Source organism: Anarhichas minor, unplaced genomic scaffold (assembly GCF_050575085.1).
Source record: "Anarhichas minor isolate MPS153535 unplaced genomic scaffold, ASM5057508v1 ptg000033l, whole genome shotgun sequence".
Lineage (NCBI taxonomy): Eukaryota > Metazoa > Chordata > Actinopteri > Perciformes > Anarhichadidae > Anarhichas > Anarhichas minor.
In genome coordinates, this window is record NW_027466479.1 from 12,277,501 (window position 1) to 12,290,000 (window position 12,500).

General features: G+C 44.7%; 1 protein-coding gene across 3 annotated transcripts in view; it reads left to right on the forward strand.

Moving 5' to 3' along the window:
• Nucleotides 1-12,500, forward strand: part of jarid2b (jumonji and AT-rich interaction domain containing 2b) — a 100,064-nt gene that overhangs the window by 57,338 nt on the left and 30,226 nt on the right. For 2 of the 3 annotated variants that reach the window (XM_076106517.1, XM_076106518.1), the window contains exon 4: nt 11,264-11,487. In XM_076106517.1, the coding sequence (XP_075962632.1) occupies nt 11,264-11,487 (224 nt within the window). The remainder of the gene's footprint in view (nt 1-11,263; nt 11,488-12,500) is intronic. The other variant, XM_076106519.1, reaches the window with a different exon arrangement.

The following is a 12,500-nucleotide window of genomic DNA, read 5'->3' on the forward strand; positions in this document are numbered from 1 at the left end:
CCCCTCTCCTACCAGCGTGACCATATTCACCAAATGGGGTTCCCCTGCCAAAAGTGGGCCACACACACACACGCAAACTTACATTCACAACCCCACACAGCCTCGTCTTCACTGCCATGGTTTACTGACCTACTTATATTCCTGCACCTCTGTTGCTCTCCCACATTTGATTCAGCTTGAAGACAGTCTGTGTATAGACAGTCTGTGTCGCTGAGGTGACAAGACGAGTCCCAGAGCAGGCGTTTAAAATAGTATTTACCATGAAGTTGTCGTCTTGGCTAGCAGAGTACGGCAGGTAGCCTCATCCCTTTGCGTGTATGATTCAACTTTCTTTTTTTTTTTTTTGCAGTTGAATACTTTTTCCGGTACCGCTGAAGGAAGTCTTTAGTTAAGTCATAAAACATCCTCTCCAACAAGCTGTCATGATTTTGGCACTTCGTCAGCATCTTGTAAAAACTGTCAAGTCAAGGGAATGAGCAAATCACTCTCTGGTATTCATTGGTATTTTAATTTAGTGATCTCACTGGTACAATCTAAACATTTCTTTCTTCTTCGTGATGTCTTTGTGGCTTGGTTGTGTCTGCTTTGGAGAACGTAGCTCTTCTGGTTTTTAGTTTGTGTTGAACATTATTAGTCTGGTAGTCATTATGTGGCCCCTAAATGTGACGCGAATCTGTTACATTGCATCTTATCTCGGCTCATCTGATCGACGAAAGAGGTTTTCATGGCGTTGCCTCCGGCAACTTGGCTGTTAGTTCAACTGTGCGTGAGTTTAAAAAAAAGAAAGAAACTGAAGACAAAACGTATTAAGCGCTGCAAAAGTGTGTGTAGAGCGTGTGGATCACAGGTTGAGTGGCCCTCTCAAAGAGCCTTCTTAACTTCAGTTTTGCATTTCTCTCACTCTCTGTCTCCGACCCTCTCCTCTGTCTCTTTTTCTCTCTCTCCGTCTTCACTGAACCCCACTTTTGGCTCTCTTTGAATCTGCTCTCTCTGTTGTCTCAGCCAAGACACACACTCTCACACTCGGCTCCTGCCGCTTGTTTTGTTTCGACTTAATGAATGCCAAGTGTGTACACTACACACACACACATACACGCACACACACACACTTGTCTTGTCTAGCGTAACCAATGACTCTTGTCAGTAATGCATAATCACCATTTCCATTTATGAGGGATTACATGCATGTACGCGCAGGTCTGCACGCACACAGACACAAACACACACACACACTGCGAATGTGTGTGTTAATAGAGGGCCATAATGTGTCTATTGATTCACTTTAGATGTGAGGGAACCTATATTCAGTGCAACAGCGAGCTGTGCTGCTCACACCTTGTGTTGTCTTCGTACATAGTGGAGTCCTCACACGCACAAACAGACAGACGTACATTGATTTTATTAGAAAGCTGGACAGTCGGCCCTTTTAGCTTTCATCCAGTCGATTAGAACGGCAACTTTGATTTCGCAGTCATACTGTGACTTTGTTTGTCTTTAAAAAAAAGAGAGATATTTGGAACACCACTAAATACTGTCTGTGTCACTATGAGGACAGTTTAAACTCTATACGCATTTGTCTCTCTTTGTTTCTCCCTGGCTCTCCCCCCTTCGTCTGTCGGTGACTCACCCCTGCGTGTCAGCATGTCAGTCCCCGAAATCTCCTCTAAACTCTCGTCTCATTGTCGCTGTGTCGCCGCAGCTTTATGAAAGCCTTCCGCGCCGCTGGAAGAACGGCACGGTGAAAGGATAGCCATCCACCACAGTGCACGAAGTCAGTCGGCACACGCACTCGCTCCCGTAATCACTGTCAAATACAAGTGCTAGTCTTGTGATTGTAGCACAGATTAGCCATGTTTCAACTGGTTTGCATGGTGCCACTTGACGGCAAAATCTAAATGCTTGACAGGATTTACTGTACCCTGTTGTTTTTTTGTGTCTGGAGCAATTTGGGCTGCCACCCTAAGGTCCGAAAAGTCTTTTAATTAATAGTGTGTATTTCATTTCAGCTGTAAAAATATCTTTTTTTTTTAAGCCAAGCTGTTAAGATGATCGAGCATTTTGTTTCAGTATATTCAAAAAATGACTCAGAATATTGTCACTACATTGAAAAGTATGACTCAGAATACTGTATCAATATATTAGAAGACGTATATGAGTTCATACGAATATATCATTTTGAGACGCCTCTTAATAAGAAGCATGTCATGTCATGTGTTCCAGTAAAAGCCAGAAAGTCGAGCGACATTCCACCTTGCTGTGCTAGTAAAGCCAGAGCTCAGTAGTAAGCTGTGTGTGGAGAGAAACATGTTTCACTTGTGTACACGGCAGAGTGCAGTGACCCATTGGAAGGGTCAGACCTGGCAATCTTCTGTAAATTAGAAACGCACCGGTGAGAGATTGGTCAGTCCGGAGAAGTGTGTGTGTGTGTGTGTGTGTGTGTGTGTGTGTGTGTCCGTTTCTGTTTGCCGCTTCGATCACCAGGTTTGTGTGTACATTTGTACTTAATGTTTTTTTTCTAATCTGTCAGTTGTTCTTAGCACAGGATACCAAGATGGAAATAACAGCAATGTTTGCATTACAAATATGGCAAAATAAGAATTTAAAAAATCACATTTCCTTTTCAGTTTATGCACCTTTACTTATTCTTATTGGAGCCACGCTGTAGTCCACTTGTCCCAGATCTTTTGTTTGAGCCACAGTCTGCTGTGTCTCTAGCCCCCAAGGCCTTAAGTCCACTTCAAGGTCTCTGAAGGTCTACATACAGGACTCTGGCTTAATTAGACTGATTGCTAAGCACATACAGAACCCTCTGATGTTTATTGACTCAATCTGGCTGTGGTCAGCCACTCCCAGGGGTGACTGAGGAGGTCTGCAAGGTCAGAGGTCATAGGGTTTGAGTTCAACATGTGCTGTGAAGGGGGGGGGGCAAATAGCCCTGAGCAGTGGAGCTTGACTGCTAACAAAGCCTATGTTTAACTGCAGTGTTTTATATTTTTCTTTCTGGCCATGAAGTAAAAGGAAGCAGAGCAGGAAGAACAGTTTCATTCTTTATTTTCCCCACAATTGTCATTCCCCACAAATTAAAAAAACAAACACTCTGGCTACATGTTGGCAAAGCTCTGTTGGTGTTTTGAAGTTATTTTAGTGGCATTAAGCTTAAGCACACAGTGCCACTTTTGTGCATTAGCATTTTTAAGGTGACAAAGGCGACTTCCACCTGACCTAATATAGCATTTATATATTCACAGAGATACAGCTTAGCTTGATCTATTGTCAAGATGTCTTTTCTCTCCACATCTGCCTATCTGGCCATCTCCCCCCCTCCTCGTTTCATTCAATAAAAAAGAAGAAGGTGGCGAGTGAAAAGCCAAGGTTATATTTAAATATGCACACAGGCCCAGCTATATCTTTCATCTCAAATGAATATTAGCCTCATTGGTTCTTCTTGAAGCATATAGCTGTCACGGCTGAGCTGGGACAAAGAGACGCACACACACACACACACACACACACTATCACATCTCTGAATAACAACCTCACATTTATCTTGATGTTGACACAAAGCAGCTGGGCGTTAAAACCATATGCTGACAAAATATTCACAAATACTGTAGAGTATACGTTGCTTCCATGGTTATCGAGGCCTGTTCAAGTAGACTGCTGTATGTACAACATAGTGAGCGATGACTGGATGTCCGTGTGCTACTCTGTCCTCTCGGTGGCCTCGTCTCATTGACTTATGGTGGTGTTTATTTGTGTTTGGTGTGCACATGCTCACTGTATATGTGAGTGGGGTCAACACAGGGGCTGTCTGCACACGTGACGGTCAAGAGGTTATTGGGCCAGTTTGCTGCGGTGTCGTCCCACTCCTGAATACATGGAGACGGAAAAACAATAAACAAATTGAGTAAGGCGAATGTTCAGTTACAACTGTTTGGTTTCCCAACACCACACACCACCCTAAAGTGGGTGGTGTGTGGTCAAGCGTAGTCTTTTACAAAGACGGCTTTGCGAGCTCTTGAATTTATCTTTGCGCACTTTTAACCCTGGCAGTTGCTCCCTAGAGGCTAAGACGGAACTTATTTGATAAACTATAGATTAGAGCTCTTAAATCTGCCATGTGCCAAACTAAAAGGTTTACGGTGAATCAACAGTTGTATGCAGTTTTGGTATCCCTGCTGAAACACGGCACCCTTGGGACTGCTGTGTCTCTTTCATACAGATGCTTAAATGCTCACGTTCACACATACACATGGTGTCACTTACAGTGTCATCATTGCGAATATACACACTCTGCTTTTCACTCTTTCATCTGCTGATGAATTTGATCGGAACAGACTGGCAGACGGCACACAGACGTAACTGTAGATAGAGACATTGATTAAAGGCATACACACATTTTGTGAAGCTTAATCCCTGCATGTAAACATTCATACACATTTCACTCTTATGTACATAAACATGTGCGTTCATGTTGCTCTGATTTGGACGAAATTAACTCATGGGCACACACACGCACAGGCATAAGCACACACTCTCAGAAACAGCTGCAGTGAGGTCGTCTTTTATCAGGACCATGTGGGCCATCTGGAGCCAATTAATACAGCCCCTAAGGTACAGACTCTGGATCAGTGCTCTTCTCCTCACACAATAACCTTTACCATGGGGGGGGGGGCACAAAAGGTCTGACTCGAGTACAGCCTCATACCGACATCCATCAAACCGCGGGACGCACTGTGGACGAGCTTAAGACTCTGCTTGATTCAGATGTGACATATTATTTCTGCAAAATGCTCTACAGATTTCTTACGTCTGACGTAGAGCTGCTGGGATGAATGTGAAACACATTCAAATGATGCATTTATTCAAACTACATTCTTTGTTTTCGTCAGCTTGCTGTGTCTTTTGGCAGTCTAACGGGTATATGAAAATGAAATGGAGACTAATTGTTTAGCTACTTTATTTCTTTTGGCCTGGCACGCTTTCATACTTCTTAATCAAAGCTTGCTTTTTTTTTTTGCTCTCTCTCTTTATTGCTTTATTTGTCTTTTCTTGATCTCATTCTCTTTATAGTGATTTGCATGGAGTTTTTTTTTTTGGGGGGAATGGATTCAATTACGATGTGCAATTATTTTCCAATTAATACTCCGGCTCTGGCTTGTAAAGAACTTCACCGTATTAAGTTCAGCAGAGTGCTTTAAAAGTCAGAGGACACATTTGCACAAATCAACACGGGGACTACTGGCTCATGTTCCACTTGGCAGCCTGATCCGAATATCAGATTACAGTGGCGCAGCAAAGGTCTGAAACCGAACCACACAGCGACTGACATGCATAACAGCCCGGGCTCAAGTGTGAAGGACCAGGGCACCGTATACAAGGGACACAGTGTAGTATGGGACCTCATTAAACGCCCCCTCACATTAAGGTGCATTTCATTTTGAGGCGATCTTTGCTGAACATGGAAAAGCAAAAGTAGAATCTGGCTTTAAATGCCCATATGATCATAATAATTGGCTTCACATTAGATTGAAACCTGAGTATCAGGCTTCATGTCTAACTTTAGAATCAGACATTCGTATTAGGTGTTGGTTACTTGTTACTAGATTTCGCCCCGTGAACAAATACAAAATGCAAACGTTTCCTCAAGTTTGAGCAATTACAACGGAGTCATCCGTAACATGCTGCTGAGTTCAAACCTCTTTGTTTTGTGCCCTCGCTTGTATTCGTGCACACTGGACTCCATTCATCAATATTTAATGAACATAAAGATTTGAAAGATGCTGAGCCAGCAGCTTATTCAATAAATCAAACGTGCATGGGAGACTGCTTTTTCAACTGCCAGTCCGGCCTAATTGGCATCGAAAGTACTTTTCTTTGCATCTATTATACGCGTTTAAATCACAAATGAGTTTGATGTGATGTTTAATAAATCAGCTGTTGTCGGGTCTAAATACACACACGCACACACGCGCGTGCTGAGTCAGCTCGTTTCTTGCACTCTGCACCCTGCCGATGTGCTTCGGCTCCCAGTAAACGGGTTTCAGGAGCCCGGCTGTGGGTTGGAAGTTTCTATGTGTGACACTCGTCTCCCACACTGACTTATTGACCGAGTGTGAAGGATACGTTCTGTTTTTGCCGGCTTCCCCTCAGCCGGGAGAAGTCCGAGATCAGGGTCAGTTACCGATCACGTGCGTACAGACGGCGTCTTGCTCGGTGACACTTCAGTGGGGCGGATGCTTCGCCAACGCCCTCGGAGCATAAAAAAGAGATGACCGTAGTTCCCATGGAAACGGCCATCGCTGGAAAGGTGTTGATAAGATGGAGGCTGAAGAGAGAGAGACGGGGGGGGCTCGACGGCTTTTTGATTGACAGGGTCCATGTGCATGAGTGTGATCTATGTCAGCTGTTCACAACTGTGCTGCCTGAGCGCACGCACACGCACACACACACACACGGTGGTCTGGTTTTGGCTGAGTGAAATGCGTTAAAGAAACTGTAGCTCATCTTTCCCCGTGTCCCTTCATCACCACCTCCTTCCCATTTTTCATTTGATGTGTTGGAGGGAAATCACAAATGGCCCTTTATCCTCTCTCCCTTTCTTCTTCCTTCTTTTCCCCGGGATTGCCGGCTGACAAGATCATCATATTTTCTCACTGTCTCCCGGAGATAATCAATGCCCTATACAGCTAGGGTGGCATGTGTAATATTACACATTAGAGCAGCTCCTTTTGAAGGGTATGGCTGGGGGATAGCAGGAAGGGATGGATGGAGGGAGGAAGGGATGGATGAAAGGTGGATTAGAAGGGGATGAATGGGGACATCCCGCTGTAATCTCTTTGCTTTTCTTCCGCTTTTGGGATCTCCGTTTTCTCTTTCCCCCCCCCCCCCCCCCGACCTGCGTCTCTCCAGACCTCCTCTCGTTCTCCTTCAATCAGGGGGAATCGGTCTAATTTTACCCGCGTAAGCTTCACTTACCTGCCATGGCACTGCGCCGGTGAGTGTGTATACCACAGCTCAACACGCTTGGGGAACATGTTGTACCCTGGCTGACACACTCACTCCCACACCGGCAGCCCTCCTCTGGGCAGACAGAGGGCTAAGTCAGAGGCTCATGTTACCACTGAGCCCATAGCACAGTGGCAGCCCAAGTCATGTCATTGCAAATTGTTCCCATGCTGATTTCTCATTATTTACATTGTCCTTGGGACACTGAGATGTGTGTGTGTGTGTGTCTGTGCTATACTCGAGCCTTTCTCATGCATGCAGGACCGTCTCCTCAGCATCGAATATATCGGCAAAACTTCGGGGACGATCCATAATTTCCGAGGAATCTGGACAAATATGCGTTACTATAATTGTTTCGACGCTCTAATTTGCTGACGCGCTTAATAGTGACAAAAACAGCAATCCTGTTTCGCCACCCGGGCACAGTTTACAAGGAGGAGAGCTCTCTGTCATATTTATAGTAAGTACTTGTTACCGAAGTGGCAGTTTTCGTAATGTAAGGTGATGGGGTTTTATTTATCCCGTGGATTCACTGCCAGACCCTTCATTATCACACCATCAGTGAAGCAGATCTCTTTTTATTACCCTTTTATTAGTCTCATCGTTGCTGTTAGCATGCCAAAGGAGAAAGAAGATGACAAACTGATAATACATTGAGAAAATGTACATAAAGAGAATTTAGTCCAATTACTAGAGATTACCTCTCAGCAGGAATGTATTTCCAGTGATTGTCAGTCAGCCCCCCCCCCACCAGCACATCTCCCATGTTAGTTAATAGGTAACAGATAACAGAGGATCGTCCAAGGGAAACCTGAGGCCCTCTAAAGAGGCTCTGGCTGACTGTCTAGACAGGATGCAGTAAGCACAATGCTTTATTGGCTCATCTGTCTCTGTCCCTCATTCTTTTGCAGTCGCTTGTGCTTTATTCCTGTTGTCAAACTGTCTGTTTTCCGTGTCAGTTCCCACTCACTCGCTTTTTTTTTTTTTTTTTTCAGCACTTAAATAGGATCCTATTTATCTAAGGCCGGAGCAATAAAACTCTCCAGAGTTTAGCTTACCAAAGAGGCTTTTATGGAGAGAGCTCCGCATCTCTGCTTACTATTTTAGAAAGTGTTCACGGCACAGCTCAGCTTAGTCTCCATGGCTCCCCCATTTGCGCTATTAAATTGCACACCATTAAATTCACAGGATGGTGAGACGGGTTCGGGTGGCTGCACATTTGAACCGCATATTAGCATTACAACAGTTACGCAGCCGTGCACACGTACAGGTGTTCCCGCATGACCACAGTAAAGTCTATGCAAAAGCGTTGCCGTGCGTTAGGACATTCTTATTAATATGAAGTTACTTAATATATTGGTGTTATAAAAAGAACGGGTTTTGTGAAAGCTGAAAGCTTTTTGAGCACGTTAGAAGAGCAAGAAGGAGGATCTCTGAGGATATTCCCTGCTTCTGGCTGGAAGTTGTTTCAACTTTTTTTAATTGTAACTTTCAGATATTTAGCTTATAGAACAAATTGAACGTGGACATTTTGAATTTCCATATTGTGTTATGGAAATTGCGTTCGTATGCCTGCGTCGAAACGCCAAAATGGACGTGGTGGCATGTTTGTGGTTGAAGTTACCGAACTCTGGTTGCATTATCTCTGTGTACATTGTGTGTGTGTCTTTCCTTCCCCTCTCCATCACGTGTCTTCTTCTCACACACACTATATCTTTCCCAGTCTTACAGTCATGCGAACCTCCCTGCTTCCAGCGTCCATCTGCACATCCGCCCTTCTCTCCATCACTTCATCCCACTTTGTGGCTTTGGCCTCGTCCCTCCCTGTACTGCCGTTTCCCCTCGTAGAGTTTTATTATGGTGTGCGTGAGGAGGTCAAAGACAGACTTGAATGTGGGTAGGCAGGGGTATAAAGTATGGTTTGTGTCTTTGCATGTGTGCTTATGTGGAAGTGTTTTGCGGATGTGGACGTGTGAAACGAGGAGGAGGATGATTGTGCTTTACCTCACACCTTGCTCATCCTTTGTCTCTTTAGCCGTTTGTCACACTCTTCTTCTGTGACGACGTTTTCATATTGGGTACGATTGATTCGTACCGTGCCCCCGTACGATTGCCCCCTCTCTCCACCCCCCCACCCCACCCGCCGCCTCCTCTCAGCTTTCACATAAATAACGTCGCTCCGTGCTAGAATACACTCGCGTCAACCTCAATGTGGCATTTGTTTATGTTGCTGCTACAGTATGGAAAAGCGCGCTACCCGATCGCAAGATCCTAAGCCCATGCAAACTATTGTTTATATTTTGGAGTCGAGAACAAACCTCTCGCCTTCCTTCCTGTGTTATTACTCATGGACGTGCAGTTCAGAGGATGACATCCTTTTTTTTTCTCCACATTTTGCAAATAAATCCCGGCTGTGTGTGTGAAGTGACACCTTTCCTCATTGTGGTGCTTTGCCGATTGAATTGTTATGTTCTTTGTTCTGTAATACCAGGGGAAAAACATCCTTCATGCACCTAGCGCTATAATACCTTCTATCAGTAAAATGAGTGATTTATTTTGAGACTAAAAGTCTGTATTTGTTGTGGTGGATGTTTTGGAGACTCAAAATCCAAGCCAATTAGATTTGTGTAAATGCGGATCACTTCTGTGTGCTATTGAATTCCAACCTATAAAAGGCCCGAGCTGATCGCAGTCACAGGCTTTTGTTTACGGAGTGTTTGATTGTAAACAAACTGGGCGTGTGCAAACAGCTGTTTGTTGAGTTTTCTCACACCTCGCATCAAATGCAGCGCTTTTGGCAATGTGCGTGCAATCATCTCTCAATTTCTCACATATTGAGCTTACACCCATGTCGCGGCGGGAAATCGACACGATTTGACACCACACTGTTCTCTGATTGAAGTGTAATCGGAGCTCTGCACCAAATGCATTGTGGGTGTTCTCAGACATGATCCTATCTTCCCTTACTTTAATCGGGTCCACGGCAAATTGACAAATAATACCAGGATATCACATTGCTTCTATCATAGCTCTCTGTCCTCACACACACACAGCAGCACTAATCGATTGAGGCCACTTGCTGGTTCATGTGGCCCCTGGTAGGTGTGTGTGTGTGTGTGTCTGTGTGTGTGTGTGTGTCAGTTTTACCTGTCATGTGGGGACATATTGCCATTGTGGGGTGGACCCGCATTCCGTTTGAAGACAAAATGCACGTCCCCATAATGTAAATCATTACATTTTAGGGTGAAGACTTGGTTAAAGGTTGAGATAAAGTTCGGTTTGGGTTAAGGGTAAGGCATGGGCTTTAATGTTAAGTGTGTGAGAGTTGGTGTCCACACCAAGATGTGTGTCGTAAGAGGGGTGGTGGTGTGACGGGTTAGGTCCATCGCTTTCTCCCAGACACCCGCTTCTTTAATATTCTCCTCCTTCCCTGGCCTCCACTGACACACACACTGTGAAATAGAGAGAGAAAAGAGACAAGCAGAGAGAAAAATGAGAGCGACATCTCAAAGGCTTTGTGTGTGCACCACAGAGGATAATAAGTGCAACTAAAAGGAAAAAGTAGAAAATATAATGGTGGGAAGGTGAGAAGGAAGTAAAAAGAAAGGGAGACATATAGAGAAATGAAGGAACTTGTTGTCTGGCAGCTTAATTATCTTTCACTCAGTGCTTTCATGTGGTTACCACGTGTGTGTGTTTTTGTGTCCTTTACTCCGGTAAATACACTCATTTACCTGCAAAAACATCCAAACACTTACTGAATGACCATGTGAGCTGGGGAGTGTGGGGGTGTCTGCACATCCACCTCTCTGAAGGAATGCTCGTACACAAAGGTGATCAATTCTTCACTACGAGGCTCCACAGTGAGACAATGGCCGCCGGGCCACGGTAATGAAAATGACAAGGGAGTACGTGTGTTCGTGCATGTAAAAAAGCAAAAGTGTGATTTTAATCGGCCGCATACTACTTTGTATTCCGCTGATGAATGATATCGTCTCTACCTACCGGGTGTACGATACCAAGACTACACTGTGCTAATGTAGGGGTATCTGCATGATTTTTACCAATGTATGATTGATTTCAAACAATCAAATACAATGCGATTTAAGTCCTGTGGTGCATATCTTTTTAAAATCTGATAAAATGTATTAACTTTCCCATTATCTTCAGCGGTCATGGCTGTCTCTTTATCGTGGTAATACATATCAGTTACTCACTCTCTCCTTTCTCTCTCTTTCTTTCGTTTTCCTCTCAGACCTCGTCTCCAGGCCCAGAGGAAGTTTGCCCAGTCGCAGCCCAACTCGCCCAGCACCACTCCCGTCAAGGTGGCCGACCCAGGCATCCCGAACACCGCGCTGGCCACTGTGCCCTCAACGTCTCTGTCATCGCTCTCCTCATCATCCCTTTCCTTGTCCGTTCAGGACCTGTCCAGACGCAAGCCCAAGACGGAGGACTTCCTCACCTTCCTTTGCCTCAGAGGTAAGACGCGGCAGAGCGGAGCAGACGGAGACATAATTACATGCAGACCCACCAACCAGCGGTCGGCACACTGGGATGTTTGTGGAGCGAGGAAGCCGCGGATACGTCTTGCTTTAGTATTACAGGTTTTTCAAAGGACACGGGTTTCTGCTGGAAAGCCAAACTACATATTGATTCTGAGGCTGGACAGGTTGCTACTGTTTGGCTGTCTTTGGAGAGGCCTGCACTATATAAGCCTCTGGTTGCAAGCTAATGAACACAGCCAGCATTTCCAAGACCTGTCAGACGGTACATGCGGTCCAGTGCTGAGATGGATTGTCTCATATGACGATCTAAAGGGAAACCTGAACTTTTGATTAAACTCATTTTAGACACTCATGCACATAAAGACGCATACGCAAGCAATGAGTTTTGTTAAGTCAGGTTTTGATCACCCCTCCACTGACACTCTCTCTCACACACACACACACACACACACATAACCGCACTCACATACTGCAAATCACCATGTACTTGCCCAGGGCTAAGATTATCCTGCATTTCATCAGCTTACACCCTCCTACCTTTCAACAACTATCTGTCTCTTTAGCACCCTGCCTATCACCCTCTACCACAGCAGCTGTTGGTGCATATAGTACTCGCACAGTCACAGGCCCCCACTCTACAAACACTACACAGGTTCAGCGACACTATGTAGCACCTTCTATGTCAAGTGAACTGGAAGAGTCATTAGCAGCAGCTTAAGAGTTGTGTGTGTGTGTGTGCGCGTGTGTGTCTTTTATAGAAACAGACATGTATGCTTTCTAAATTCTCTCTATAGATAATTAATTGTTTGCTCCTAGTTTCTCCCTGTGCTGATTTTACAAGGTAAAATAGACGTTTTGAACAACCCCATTCTCCAGTTTACTACATGTCCTTTATATAGGTAGACTTGTCCATAAGATGTAAACTCAATGACCCTTCACAGGACACTATTAATCATAAGCTCTACCTCACATTCATGGCCGTCTCAA